The 15514-nt window shown below is 39.0% G+C and overlaps 1 protein-coding gene across 1 annotated transcript in view; it reads left to right on the forward strand.

Annotated features, from left to right (window-relative positions):
- Prkaa2 (protein kinase AMP-activated catalytic subunit alpha 2) overlaps positions 1 to 15514 on the forward strand; it is a 64290-nt gene that overhangs the window by 17152 nt on the left and 31624 nt on the right. Inside the window, exon 2 of the mRNA XM_052715964.1 lies at positions 11829 to 11970. Coding sequence (XP_052571924.1) covers positions 11829 to 11970 — 142 coding nt within the window. The remainder of the gene's footprint in view (positions 1 to 11828; positions 11971 to 15514) is intronic.

A 15514-nucleotide genomic window follows, 5' to 3' on the forward strand; every position in this document is an offset into this window, starting at 1 on the left:
GTTAAGGCTTAAAGTGCTGTGTGTGTCAGGTTGACAACAAGTGGGGTTGTGATGGCTGATCTTGTTTATCCACTTATTAGGATTTAGAGTCACCATGAGAACAAAGTTCTGAATATGTCAGTGTGGGATTTTCTAGACTAGGTGAATTGAGATAAGAAAACCTACACTAAATGTGGGCAGCACCATGTCATAGCCTAGGGTCCTGGACTGACTCAACAGGAGAAAGACTGGAGCTGCAGCCTCCCTTTCTCTTTGTCACCGCAGATGCAGTCTGGCAGCCACCTTAAGGTCCTGCACCTCTGACTTCCCCAGCGTCCTAGTCTGTATTCGTGAACTGTGAGCTGAAAGAAGCCTTGTCCTGGAGTTGTTTTTGGAGGTGTTTGGTCACAACAGTGATGAAGGGAGTTCATGGGCTGCCATCCTCAGACGTTCTCTTGATTTCTAGTGTGCTCTCTGTAACCAAGATGTAATGCTATCTGCCATCTGAGTTTGGAGAATGAAATATGCCCATACAATTCTCAGCATGGTGCTTAGTCATAGCCAAAAATAAGAAGTCCTTTGCTTCCACGTTAGAACTATCTTCAGAGAATTTAAGGACTTCGCGAAAAGGAAATTTGGAGAGAATCAGTGAGACTGTTTTGTTTCATCATGGGCAAAGAAGAAAGGAGCCTTGTGTTATTTTGGCAGGAGTCTGGTGATGGTAGGAGTTAGAACATATGCACATCAGATCACTCCTGACTCCAGAGTTAAAGTTCTGAATATGCATGAACAAAGGCCAACAAACGGGGCCAACTTCTGCACCAAGTTCTGACTTGCTGATAGATTTAGTAACCTTTGCTTTGCCATAGCTTAGGTATTGATTCAGTGTCCTAGTTATTTATTTATTTATTTTTTAATATGGAATCTTATTACATATCCCGGTTTGGCCTAGAACTACTATGTAGACCAAATTTGGGGTGATCCTCCTACCTCTGCCTTTAGGAAGCCAGGCATTTGCCATCACGTCCAGGGCCTCCAAGAGTTCTCAAAAATTATACACCCCGAGTTAGTTACTTTCTTGTTCTGTGACAAAAGCACTGTAAGGAAGAGAAATTAATTTTGACTTAGTTCCGGAGGTCTACAGTCCATTATGGTGGTCAAGACTTGGCAGCAGGCATGGTGTCAGAAGCAGAAGTCTGACTGGCCACATTGCATCTACATCCAGGAAGCAGAGGCTGTGCAGTAAGACCTCAAGGCCCACCCCCAATGACTTACTTCCTCTAGAAAAACTCCAACTCCTAAAGATTCCACAACCTTCTTAAATAGTACCACCAGCTAGGGACCAAGTGTTCAAACATGTAAGTCTATGGGGGACATTTCTCATTCAAACCACAACATCCTCTATCCCACAAAGATTCTCATCATTCGAATCATTCTTTACATGAGTACTGATAGTATAAACTAACGGCCCATGAACACTGCTTCCAAAAAAAACCACAGAAATGACTGATGTCCCAGGAGCTCCCTTTGGTCAATGTCTCCATTCTTTGTTCCCACTGTATCCATCCTTCCCAATCTCTCGTAATTAGACGAGATTAGAGGTGCTTTCACTTTTTTCTACATTTAGACCATGTTATTTCAGCTTCCACATATGAGGGAGAATATGTGATACTCATCTTTCTTCCCCGGTTTATTTCACATCACTTGGGTCCTTTCATTTTACTATAAATGACAGGATTTTGGTCTTTATGGTTCCATTGTGTTTATATACCATCTTTTCGTTAACTGCTCACCTGTTGGTGGGTATCAGGTTGATTCCATATCTTACTCTGTTGTGAATAGTACCTCAATAACTCAGACCTCCAGCTGTGTTTTTGGTAGCATGATTTAATTTCCTTTGGATGTGTTCTTAGGCTTGGGATAGCTGGATGTCTTTTAGTTTTTGGTGGAATTACCACTCTTCTTTATAGTAGCTATACTTTATATTTCCAACAAACAGTATAATAGAATTTCTTGCTTTAAAAAAAAAAGACCGTTCTAACTAGAGTTTAGTTTGTTTCTCTAGAGGCTGATACTGAACATTTTGCACATATTTGTTGCCCATTTGCATTCCTTTTACGAAGTGCCTGTTAAGGTGATGTGTCCACTTTTAAACTGGACACATGTCGTTCCTTATGTACCCTGGGTAGTAATTCCTTTGCAGATGGATAGTTGGCAAATACCCTCCCTGGATTCTGTAGTTTGTCTCTTCATTCTGCCGTGTAATTTCTTTGCTGCCTTTTGGTTTGATGTTTCATTTCTCAGGTTTTAACTTGTTTCTCACACTTTGTGGACACATGGACTATGCCGTCATCTTCAGAGTTTCAGGTCTTACATTTAGGCCTTTGGTCCATTTGGGGTTGAGTTTTGTAGTCGGTTAGCAATAGGGTCAAGTTCATTCTGCACGTGGCTGTGCTCTTTGGTGCCTTTGCTGAGACTCCGTGGACTCGAGTGCTGGTCTGTTGTTGCTTTGTTTCTCTGGCATCTGTTTGTCCCCTTGCTCTGTGTGTCCATTTTTAGGTCACTACTATGCTGTTTGGGCTACTGGGTCTGTTTAGCACTTGAGGTGCTTTCAGTTTTCTCCCTATTTCTATGAAGAATGTTAAATCTTGGTGGGTTTGTATTGAGTCATAAGAGTCGTGACTCACTGGGATAGCATGGGCATCTAAATACTGTTAAAACTTCTAGTCCTGAACACAGAAATCATCCCATTTTTGTGTCTTCTCAATATCTTTTGCCAAAGTTTTATAAATTTTCATTGTAAAGTTCTTTCACTTTTTTGGTGAATTTTGTCCCAGTGTATAGATTTTTATAGCTATTATGAACGTGAATGTGACTGCTTTCTTTCTCAGCAAGCTCATCGGTGTGTAACAGTGCTACTGACTTCTGTGTGTTGATTTGGTAACATGCATTATTGAGTTGATCAGTTCTTATAGTCTTGTGGTGGAGCCTTTAGTTTTTTTTTTTTAATTTATAGGATCATATCTGTAAACAGTTACCTGCTTTCCTCTCCTATTGTTTACCTTTTCTTTCTGTCTCATGTCTAATCTGGCTCAAAATCTGCTAGTACTGAATTGAATGAGAGTGTTGAGAGCAGACATCTCATCTTGTTCTAGATCCTAGAGGAAATGCTTGCAACTGTATGTTGGCTATGTTTTTTTTTTTTTTTATCATATATAACCTTTATTATGTTGAGGTATGGCCTTCAGTACCTAATTTGTTCATTTTTCAAATCATGAAAGGATGTTGAATTTTATTAAATGCTTTTTCTACATCTTTTGAAATGATCATATCATCCTGCTAGCCCTTATCAAAACTTTAATACACTTATGAACTTATTTACTCACTATGTCCATGTCTATTTGTGAATGCATGTATATGGGGGTGGTGTATGACACTGTACATATATCAGGGGTCAAAGGACAACCGCAGGAGTGTGTTCTTTTATTCCACGGTAGAGCTTTGGGATCAAACTCAGAAAGGCTTGGTGGCAAGTGCCCTTACCTGATGAACTGTCTCTTCATGTATTGATTTGAAATGATCGAGCTATTCTTGGATCCTTGAAAAGAACTTATAAGTCCATCACTGATTTTGGTATCAGGGTAATGCTGGACTCATACACTGAGTTTGGACGGTTTTCTTCCCCTTTGGATTCCTTAGAATGGTTTGGGAAGAGTGTTAGTCCTTTATTAAAGGTTGAGTAAAATTAAATAGTGAAGCTACCTAGTCTTGTGGGTTTTTTTTCTTATTTTAAACTAATTCAATATTGTTACTTTTTATTGACTTACTTTGTCTGTTTTTAATATTCTTACAGTTTAATTTTGGCAGATCATATTTGTTCAGAAATTGACCTCTTTATCAAGCTAGATTTTCCAGTTTATTGGCATATACTTTGTTTGTATTAGCCCTGTAGTATTGATTGTAAGGTTTTCTTTTCACCTCTGATTTTATTTGAGTCTTTTCTTCTGTGTGTGTGTGTGTGTGTGTGTGTGTGTGTAACTGAAGGTGTATTGATTTCATTTATCTTTTCATAAAACCAATGTTATTTATTTGTTAGTGTTTTTTAATAATAGTTTATAAAATTAAAAATTTTAAAAACCAAACCCCCATTTTGTTTACCTTTTGAGTCTGTTTTTCTGTTTTGTTTATTTCTGCTCTGACTTTTGTTCTTTCTCTTTCTCAGTTTGGGTTGTTCTTGCTTTTCTAGGTCCTTGAAATGCCATATGAGGCTGTTTACTTTAAATCTTTTTTATTTTATATGAGCACTTATTGCTATAAAATTCTTAGTACTACCTTAGCTGTCAGAAATATGAGGGGTTTTGTTTATTTGTTTTTGTGTGTATTTCTTTTTTAATTGTTAACGTTTGTTTTGTGGTCCAAGACTACTATTTGGAATCACTATGGTTTTCTGGAGTACCACATTTGCTTCCATTTATTAAGCTTTCTGTGATAATTTTGAGTTAAAGTGTGATACTATGGCACTACTATAACATTTCAGCTGCAGAGTTTTTTACGTCTTACCCGTTTATGCTTATGATATTCCTACTGTGTTAAACTTCATAGTATATTACTTTTAAAGTGATTTTTAAAAGACCCTTTAAAGTTTCAGTTCATTTTAAATTGTGTGTGTGTGTGTGTGTGTGTGTGTGTGTGTGTGTGTGTGTGTGTGTGTCTGTCTGTCTGTCTAGGTATGTGCATGTGAGTGCTAGTACCCATAAAGGCCAGAAGAGAGTGTCAGATCCGCCAACCTGGAATTGCAGTTGTGTGAGTTGTGTGTGGCCTGATGTCATGTCCTGGGAACCAAACCCAGGTCCTCTGGAAGAGCAGTGCCTACTTTTAACTGTTGAGTCAGCTCACTAGTTGCCTTTGGAAGGCTTATTTAGGATGCATTCTATGTACTTAAATGCACATTCACTCTTCAATGGTACCATGTCCTTCATAAACAGGTTTTTGTTTTTTGAGACAGGGTTTTTCTGTGTAGCTTTGGAGCCTGTCCTGGATCTCACTCTGTAGACCAGGCTGTCCTTGAACTCACAGAGATCCACCTGCTTCTGCTTCCCGAGTGCTGGGATTAAAGGCATGCACCACCACCGCCCGGCCCAAAGTACCTTCTTTTTTTTTTTTTTGGTTTTTCGAGACAGGGTTTCTCTGTGTAGCTTTGCGCCTTTCCTGGAACTCACTCTGTAGACCAGGCTGGCCTCGAACTCACAGAGATCCGCCTGGCTCTGCCTCCCGAGTGCTGGGATTAAAGGCGTGCGCCACCACCGCCCGGCCTCCAAAGTACCTTCTTAATAAAGACTTCCAGAATTAAATTTAAAGAAGAATCTTTTTTCTAATGTATTACTTTTGATTTAAAAAAAATCAGATTTACTTGTGTAGGGTCTATACAAATGAATAAATAAATGTAATAAACCCATCAGGTTGTATTTGGGAATATATAGTGTATTTTTTCACAGAGAGCTTTGAGGGATGAGATGGTTTAATAAAAGACTGTCATACAAGCATGGGGACTTGAGTTTTATCCTTAGCACTTACTTCTTTTTTCCTTCTGGTTTTTTTAAATCAGTTGTTGTAGCACCTATAGTCCTTGCTCTGGGGAGGTGGAGACAGGAAGATCTTCGGGGCTTGATAACAGCCCCTCTGGCTACTATAGGGTCAGTGAAAGATTCTGTCTTTGTTAGATAAAATATTTAAAATCATATCTTAAAATTAAATAAGGAAGTTATGGTATGAATTCATGTGGAAGTGTTCCAAACTATGATTTATTAAATTGTACAGAGTATGTGCTTGAGATTAAAAAAAATTCTGATTTAATCTGGTAGTGATAATTGGAAATTAGAAAAATTACAATGTTGTCTTTATATAAAACAGTTGCATATTTACACCTTCTTAATCCAGCTGAGTAAAGTTCTGTACTTTGTGCATTAAGAAGTTTGAGAACTGGAAAGCATTCAGAAAATGGCAGACTAAGTTGTCAGGAGATGGGGAAAGGCTTAAAAGGTTTATATCCTCCAGAATAGGATGATCCTTGGGGGATATAATTAAAAAGATTTGAAGAGTTGGAAGGAGAATTAGGCTTGATTTAGTGAAACCTTTTGCTTAGTGTAGGGTTTATCTTATTTATGGTAATCCTGACAAATGGCTGAGCTTCCCATTTGAATCCTTGATGATGTAGTTGAGAGTGCTGATTCATAAAATATGTTGCCTGTTTTTCTGTCTCTGCCACTTATTACTTACTGATTGAGTGACATAAACAAATTGATAGCCATTCTATGACCATTTCCAGCCCCTGTGTCCTTGATATTAGACAAAGACTATAAGGCACCTGACTTGACTTCCTGCTGTCTAATATGGAACAATGACCAAGGACCAAGTAAATGTTAAATAATGAATAACCCATGGGAGCTATATTTAAGGAACATAGTTACTTAGAAAAATGTTTTTTTTCAGTCTAGGCCAGTGTAGTGAATATGGAGGCTAGGAGAACCTTTGCAGAATGGATGACTCGGGTACTTGAATTTTCTTCTTTTTTTAAAAAAATTTTTAAATTAATTTATTTTTTAATTTTATAATTTAATTTTACATATCAGTCACAGATTCCCCTCTCTCCCCCGCCATCCTCCCCACAATCCACCCCCTATTCCCACCTCCTCCAAGGCAAGGACTCCCTTGGGGATTCAGCTCAGCCTGGTAGATTAGGTACTTGAATTTCTATTAAGTAATTCTTTTTTTTTTTTTTTTTTTTTGGTTTTTCGAGACAGGGTTTCTCTGTGTAGCTTTGCGCCTTTTCCTGGAACTCACTTGGTAGCCCAGGCTGGCCTCGAACTCACAGAGATCCGCCTGGCTCTGCCTCCCGAGTGCTGGGATTAAAGGCGTGCGCCACCACCGCCCGGCTCTATTAAGTAATTCTTAATTCTGTTTTCTAGAACAGTGCAAAGTCATTTCCATTCTTCCTTCAGTGTGATACTCTTCACCTGGTAAAACAGAGCTGTAAGTCAGATGTGATGGTGCAGGCCTCTCAGACTTGCAGTAACCAAGACACAGGGGTTGGAGGACAGGCCCTCAGAAAAGAACATAGGGCTGGGCGTGGGAGAGACAGGTGGATTGCTACAAGTTTGAGGCCAGCCTGGTCTGCATACATAGTGAGTTTCAGGCTAGTCAGAGCTACAGAGTGAGACTGTCAACAACCCTCTCCCCGCCAAGCCCAAAACAAACAGATAAGAAACAGAAATCATAAAAGGCATAGTTCAGGTATAGTTTGGGTGATTGTGGATTTCCCTCCCCAGTGCTTCTTGGTTTTAGAAAGTATTTTGTGAATTTGGCTAGAATTTAAGAAACCAGAAGGGACTATTAATGGATATTCCAGCAAAACTGAATATTTGAAGTTAATTATTGCGTGTATATGAATGTGTATATATAAGATGTGTGTTCATGCCATAGCATGCATGTGGAGGTCAAAAGAGTCCCTAAAGGGAGTTTTAAAGTGTTCTGAATAAGTTGTATTTAAATTCAGTGGTGGCAGAAATCTGCAGAAAATAAAAATACAGCTGTTGTTCAACTCGTTAAAAGGGCCTATTCTTTTCAACTTGTTAAAAGGGTCTACCCCTCTTCAACTGAATAAAGGGTCCTACCTCCCTTCAACTTGTTGGTCAGTGGGGTCCCATAGACTCCCCCAAACAGTGCAGGCTATTGTGATTGCTCTTGGCTGCCCACCAGGAATTAGAAGGATGTTGAGTGTTGAAGTTAGTCACCACATACTTGAGTCATGAGAGAGAAATCAAGCTGGTACTGACCTGAAAGCTTCATCTGAATTGGCTAGCTTTCGTATTGCCAGAAGGTGCTATGCAGGTTACTGAGAGAGAAGAGCCATCAATATCTTGTCCAGCTGTGAACCCTGGGAGCTACGTTAATGAATCCTGGCAAGATATGCCCACTGGTGTATAGTGGCGTGCATGTTATGAAAGTAACCAACAACTTTCAGGTTGAATTTAAGGCCTGACCCTAAAGATAGAACTCATACCTGGTATTGTTAACTGGGCCAAAAACACATTGCTGGGTAGGCCATAGGCTCTAGAGGAGAACCTAATATTATGTTGCTAAATTGACATAGTATCAAACTGCCCTCTAAATACTTGCCATTATACCATAGATTATTGCAGCTCTTGGCTCTCATCAAAGAAGCTTCTTTTTGCCGTAGATGACAGTTAATACAGAAACCCAAAACCAGTCACAGTACAGAGAATAAGAAACTGGAGTGCTCAAGTCTAAATGGGACATCCATATCATACTTCCTCCTCCCAAGACTCAAAAAACATCATGCACAGAAGGGTAAAACTAGAGGTTGTGGAGGACTGCTGCAAAACAGTGTTCTCCAGACACAACAGGGCTGCTGACCATAAACGTTCATAGTAGCTGTGTCTGTGTGGGTAAGATCCACACAAGCTCAATCTAGCAAAAATCCAGCATGAACAGGGAAGCAGTCCACAAAGTCCCACTCATAGCCAAGGAACTATTGACTGCTCGGGAAGGTCAGTCAGTTTTCTTCAGGGATGCAGATCCTGGTAGCTGGCCCTTGCTTCACTGAAATGGCTCTACCCTCACATACTGGCAGTACCAAAGGGACTAGAGAGTTAAACAAACAAAAGCAGCACATGAATTAAAGATGGAGAAGTGGTGTGAGGAAAGTGGGTTAGGGTGCGTTTGCTCAAAACACTTGTATATGTTGATAGAGAGGTGGATCAGTAGTTAACAATGCAGATCGCTCTTGTAGAGAACCTCAGTTCAATTCCTAGCACCACATCAGGTGGCTCACAACTGCCGAACTTCAACATTGTATACTTGTATGAAAGTCTCAAAAAAAAAAAAAAAAAAAAAGGGGGACTTAAACAAGATGGTAGTATGTAACTCTCCTGTAAAATTCTGGCAGATGTTTCAAACTGTCATCATGTCTGTTAGCCTTCTCTTCCTGTTACTCCCAGATACATAACTGACCTTGGGCTCAGACCCGAGGCTTTTAAGTTCCAGACTTTGAGATGAAGAAGCTGCTGAGACATTTACATGGCTACACCCAGACACAGAGGTGTAGCTTGCTGTCTCTCCTCTTGCTAGTCATGTGTAGGGATGTAATTTGGGATTTGTGCCTGGGATAAAAAGGACATAGATATTGCTTGGCAGCTAGCAGTGCAATAAAACCACTCTATCCCAAGTGGACTGCCAGTGTGATTAGTACAATGCTTTAATATAGTGGGCTCTCATGACAAAGTTGTTAGTGGGTGAGTGTTCTTATTGTACCAGAAAGCAGATATGATCTGAATATTTGCTTTTGTAAAATGGTGCTATGGCAAGTTTGCCCATCCTGTTTTCAACTACCCTTTACAAACAAGGCATATTAAATACCACATAAAATTTATTTCAGTTATATTATGGCTGTAGTTGTTCCCCATTGATTCTATGAGGCCTAATATAAATCTCTCTTTATGTGTGTATGATCAACAAGCCATTGCTCATAAAAGATGCCTAGCAAATGTTTTGGATTTATTAAACTTTAAATTGATTAAATGATTGCATTCATCAAAGTTTTATTTCCAAACATTTGATTTCCATAAAGGAAAGTTTATGTCTGCTACATACATTAAAGATATTTTTTTGGTCTTGTTTGTGTATTTGTTAAAAAAGATTTCTAGGACTTTCAATTGGCTTCCAGGGGAAAGTATGACAGATTATTTATATGTAAATTATTATAGTTAAGCACCAAGTCACTGAAGGAATTATTAGGGAAAAGGCTAGTGTAATTCATCAAAAAGGGGGAATTCTCAATGCATTTGATTACTTTAACTTCAGACTTTTACTTAATTTATTATCTGTTTACTTAACCATTTCTAGGGAAAATGCCATTTCTTTTTCAGTGTTTCATATGGGAAATTTTCTTCATGTATAAAGATAAGCGAGTCAGTTTTTCCTCAGATAGAGGCAAAGCAGTTGTATTCTCTTCTGAGTCAGTTCCCTCATGCTTTTGTTTGCAGATTAACCCTGTGATAGTAAAACAAAGACCCATCTGCTGGGCCAGTAGACTTCATGTTGGATACTTTGCATCACGTGGCCAAAATATCTGGGAACAACATGTAGGGAGGAATTTTTATTTTGGCTCCTGGTTTCAGAGGTGCCAGCCCACTTATGACTGGAAGGGCAGGTTGGAACAGAGTAGTTCATATTTTATCAACCAAAAAGGAAAAACAGAGACCAGAGCAACTTGCAGCCTTAAAGACACGTCCCCATGACTACCTCCTCCCAGAGGCACACCTCTTACCCCCATCTTTCACCTGTAGCATGAATCTATCAGGGCATTTATCCATTGATTAGGTCAGTGTCTTCTGTTTTAATTATCTTTGGAATGCCTTCACAGACATTCCCAGAGCTTTACTTTACTAACCTTTCAAATATTTATTCAGTTAGCTTGTTGGACTAACCATCAGAGAGTCAATAGCCTTCTTTGACGTGGAAAAGTTACCTGTTTTCTCATTAGACAGTACTTTTAGTTACTCTGTGGAGAAAAAGAAACTGAATCATGTCCCATTGTAGTGATAAGGGATGGCAGTCTTTACTTTCCTTGAGGCCATAGTGGATTTGAAGACAAAGTCATACTTGTTGGGCCATGTGGGCTAGTGTTTGGGTGTTATCAAATTTCCAGGGTATGTGATATACTACTCAGGCCATTTCATTGGATAGTCCGTGAAAATCCAAAAGTTTTCCTTAAGTTCTGGAAACATTGTGGAATGCTAGTAAACTGATGTTGCTTGAACATTATTTTTACTAATTAGTTTGCTTTATATGGGAATTTTCAAGCTTTTTAAAAAGTATTTAAAATGGTTATGAAGTTATAAAAATAAAATAATGTCCCTCAACAAGAAATGCAGTTCGTAAATTAATCCATTTTATATTTGCATCACTTTATCACAAATACATAGATGGCATTGTTGAATTATGTGGTTAAAATTTTAGTTCTGAAGCAAGATACCTCTGGGTAACATGTGGTGCCTCCACTCAGCATGTAACTTTAGTTAGACAAACTATTTAGCTTTTCTGTGAACTAGGTTGTATTTATCCCTGGAGAATAGTAATACTTCATAGAGTAAGTGTGGAGGAGAGGTCTGTGAGATCACTCAAGGGTTTACCATGGACGTAGGTTAGAAACCTGCAGATATTAATCCTTAAAGAGCCAGTAGAGAGCAGAAGGGAGACCACCTAAGAGAGAGTGGTGCTAAGCAACAGGGAATAAGAGTGCTCCCTTAGCAGAACCACTAACCACACCGCTCCAGAGATTAGCATGGCCCCTGGACCAAAGGGAGTACTGAATGGTATGTGAAGAGCAGAGACTGGCATAGCTTGAATTTTGAACAGTAATTAAATTGCTTTGCATTTATTACAGAAATTATGTATTCTTCTGTAATAAATAAGATGATGATAAATAAAAGATGAGAAATAAGGAAAAATATAATGAATTCTATTCTGTCTAAAAGATGTTCTATAATATTTTTATGAAGGATTACAGAATTTAGCATTCTTTCTGCAAAGATTGAAGTGACGCTTCTTTGCTTTACTGACGATGCTGAGATGACTAAAGCACGGCTTCTGTGTTGAGGGAATCCTTTAAGGGGAAGAGGCAGAGGCAGAAGAAGAGCACTTCAGGCCTGTGTATCCTGTGATGCTGCAATAGGTCCATGAGTCAACGAGCTTCGGGCACGTTCGGAAAATGCACGATAATTCTGTTCGTACGACTGCCGCATTTCTCTTTCTCTTTCTCTTTTCTTTAGTTGGAGAACACCAACTGACAGGCCATAAAGTGGCAGTTAAGATCTTAAATAGACAGAAGATTCGCAGTTTAGATGTTGTTGGAAAAATAAAACGAGAGATTCAAAATCTTAAACTCTTTCGTCATCCTCATATTATCAAACTGTAAGTATTTTTGTGTTTGAAAATATAAAAGAAATGTCCTGAAATAGTTACAACAAAATGTTATAAATATCTTGAGTTAACTTTAGAAACACCAGTTTTCATGTTCACACTCAGCGTTAATTCATTTCCCCTCTGTCAGTTCCTCAACGCACACACTTGGTTTAGGGTTAAAGCCATTGCTTCAGAATGGGTAGGATTCAGTGGTGCACAGAGCCTTGGGAGTTGGGCCGTTAGTACTCCTCAGAAAATCACTCAGGCAATTGCCTTTCTGAGGTTGGTTCTTTTGTTTTGCTTTGTTTCTTCTGTTTTTAATTTAAAAAAGTAATGTCAGACCAGGTGTGGTAGCACATTACTATGATCTCACTTGGAGCGTCATGAGTTTGAGGTCAACCTGGGCTATATAGTAAAATTGGCCCACAAATAAATAAATACATAGATAGATAAATGGCTATGTTGGTAAAATTGAAAGATAATTTAACTAATTTAATTAGATATGTAGAAAATGTAGACATTAAGTATGCAGTAATATTCTGTTATGTTGTTTAAAGTTCTAGTTTTGTAGTGAATAATGTAGCATTCTAGAAACAGAAAATTATTCCTTTAAAGCTTGGATACAGTTTTTATGAAATAAATGTTAATTTTACTTAAGGAGTACTTGATAGTAGGCAGGAACTGTGCTGAGCATTCTACATTTACAATTCCATATTATCATTATGGCAAGTCTATAAGGTAGGCTTACTTTATAGATAAGAAGACAGTATTACTAACAGGGATAAACAACTAGAAAAGGAAATTTGTGGATCCTTGGTTTTACCCAGTTAAATTTATATATTGTTACTTAGGTATGTAAAACAATAACTAGATATAAACCCAATATGGTGCTTTGTAAAGCCAAATTATTTAGTGAATTTAGTAGTAGAAATAGAGAGTCAGTCTATATCTTAATTCAAATAAGATTGCTGCATAAGAAAGTCTATTTAAGAGTAGTGTGAAGATATTAGTATCTTTTAGATTTTGTTTGCTAATGTTTTGAGAGCAGAATAAATTTATATTTAACCTAAAATTAGTTAGCAATCTTTGGTTTGCTTTTTGTTGTTGTTGTTGTTGTTGTTTTTTTTTTTTTTGAAACAGGATTTCTCTGTGTAACCAGAGATGTCCTGGAACACTCTCTGTAAACCAGGCTGACTCCAAACTCAGACATCCACCTGCCTCTGCCTCCTAAGTGCAGAGATTAAAGGTGTGCGCCACCACTGCCCAGCTAGTAAGCAATCTTTTAAAAATTATATTGTTTAAGAATTTTATACATGCGTTTGTGTTTTGATCAAATCTACCCTATTCTTTCCCCTACAGTCCCCCTTTCCCACTTTCCACGTACAACTTCAAAGCTCTTTTTTAAACCCTCAGTTCGCAATCTTTGAATGTCAGTGTTAACAGGAGCAATTTGCCAATCCTATGGAGTTCTGTTGTTTATTTGATTGGAGGATAATGGCCCTCCAAATGTGTGTCCTCACCTCGAGAACCTGTGAATGGTGTCAGTTACATTGCAAAAACAAAGTAAGGTTACAGGTCATCTTATACTAAGAGAGAGAGAGGTAGTTCTGGACAGCTTGAGAGTTCATGTGAACACAGTGGTCCTCCGAAGTAGCAGACAAGGATAGAAGGATGAGTCAAAAAGAGTTCTGAGCAAAGTTATCATGGGCAAATGTGAGCAGAACTCTGCTGGCTGCTGGAGGCTTAAAAGATGGAGGAAGGAAGCTGGGCGGTGGCGGCGGCGTACACCTTTAATCCCAGCACTCAGGAGGCAGAGCCAGGTGGATGTCTGTGAGTTCGAGGCCAGCCTGGTCTACAGAGCGAATTCCAGGACAGGCACCAAAGCTACACAGAGAAACTCTCTCAAAAAACCAAAAGAAAAACGAAATATGGAGGAAGGGGCTGTTAGACAGCACAGGACAGCCTCTAAAAGCCAAAAATTCAAAGAAGTGGACTTTGCTCCTAGAGTCTCCAGAAGACATCTTAATTCATGTCAAGCTTCCAGTCCACAGAACTGTAAGATAGTGCATGTATGGAGGCAATGGAGACCAATGCAACTTAGTGTTTGTCAACTGGACACAAGCTAGAGTTACCTGGGAAGAGGGAACCTCAATTAAGGAATGACCTTGTCAGTTTGGCCTATAGTTTGTCTGTGGGGGCATTTTCTTGATTAATGACTGGTATTCAAGGATCTAGCCCACTGTGGGCAGTGCCAACCCTGGGAAGACAGTCCTGGGTTGTATGAAAAAGCAAGCTGAACAAGTCAGAGAGTGATCCAATAAGCAGTGTTCTCTACAGTCTTTACTTGAGCTCCTGCCTCCAGGTACCTACTGTAAGTTCCTGAAGTTCCTTCTCTTCGTGATGGACCATAATCTATAAGATGAAATAAACCTTTTTCTTCCCACGAGAAGCTCTTGGCCAGTGTTTTATCACAGCAACAGAAAAGCAAGCTAGAACCAATAGCTATTTTTGATTTGTTTTCCCTCCAAGACAGGAAAGCCCTGGCTATCCTAGAACTCGCTGTATGTAGACCAAGCTGGCCTCAAACTTGCAGAGCCCTTCCTGTCCCTGACTCCCAAGTGTTAGAATTAGACAGGTGCTATCATGCCCAGCTTGTGAATTCCTAAAATCTCGTTTGGAGTAATTCCTAAAATCTCATTGGAATAATTGTAATGATTACAGGCTTTGAAATATTTAGTTTTTAATTGTTGCATTTTTTGTCAATTAACTATTGCAAATTAAAATATTTGGTGATGGAGCCCACACAGTGCCATCTTGCCAATGTCAAGAATGTGCCACTGACTGTTTCTTACTAATACTTGGTTTGGTGTGCCACTGGGTGACACAACTGCCCTGAGACTTTCAGTTTTATTGTATGCTTTAATGCTATATGATACTTACTTGAGGTTCATTCATCATAAACATAGAATCATGTGGCAGTATTTGATTTGAAGACTATGTTCAGTATCAGGTGTTAGATAACCCTAGAGTGTGCATATAAGTTTTGGAAGATTAGTGTAAAATATAACCTATCGAGGATAATGCACCTCTCCTTCCTTTTGTTTTCTAACTTTTGAATGCTGTGCTTCATAGTGTTATGTAAGAAGTAACGGTTGGCATTGGTGGAATGCCTAGTTTGTGATAAGCATTGTCACAAAAGCAGGCATTGGCCTCCTATAAGCTGATTCTCCTTAAGTTGACTCCGAGTAGTTCTCAGTTAACCGAAACAGTTCACGTGTGTGTGTGTGTGTGTGTGTGTATTTTTTTTTTTTTTTTTAAGAAAGTCTTGCTGTATAACCTAGGCTGGCCTAGAACTGCTGTGTAACCCAGGCTGACCTTACAATCAAATTCACAATCCTGTGTAACCTAAGCAAATTCACGATCCTGTGTTCGCCTCCGAATGCCAAGGTTCTAGGCCTGTGGGGACACTGACCCTTCTCCCGTCTGACCTGACTCCATGTTTGTAATGGTGTCAGCGGCATGTAAGCCAAGTCTCTGGTTTTTACTGCTGCTT

The sequence above is a fragment of the Peromyscus californicus genome, unplaced genomic scaffold (assembly GCF_007827085.1).
Source record: "Peromyscus californicus insignis strain IS unplaced genomic scaffold, ASM782708v3 Scaffold_5__1_contigs__length_169319896, whole genome shotgun sequence".
NCBI lineage: Eukaryota > Metazoa > Chordata > Mammalia > Rodentia > Cricetidae > Peromyscus > Peromyscus californicus.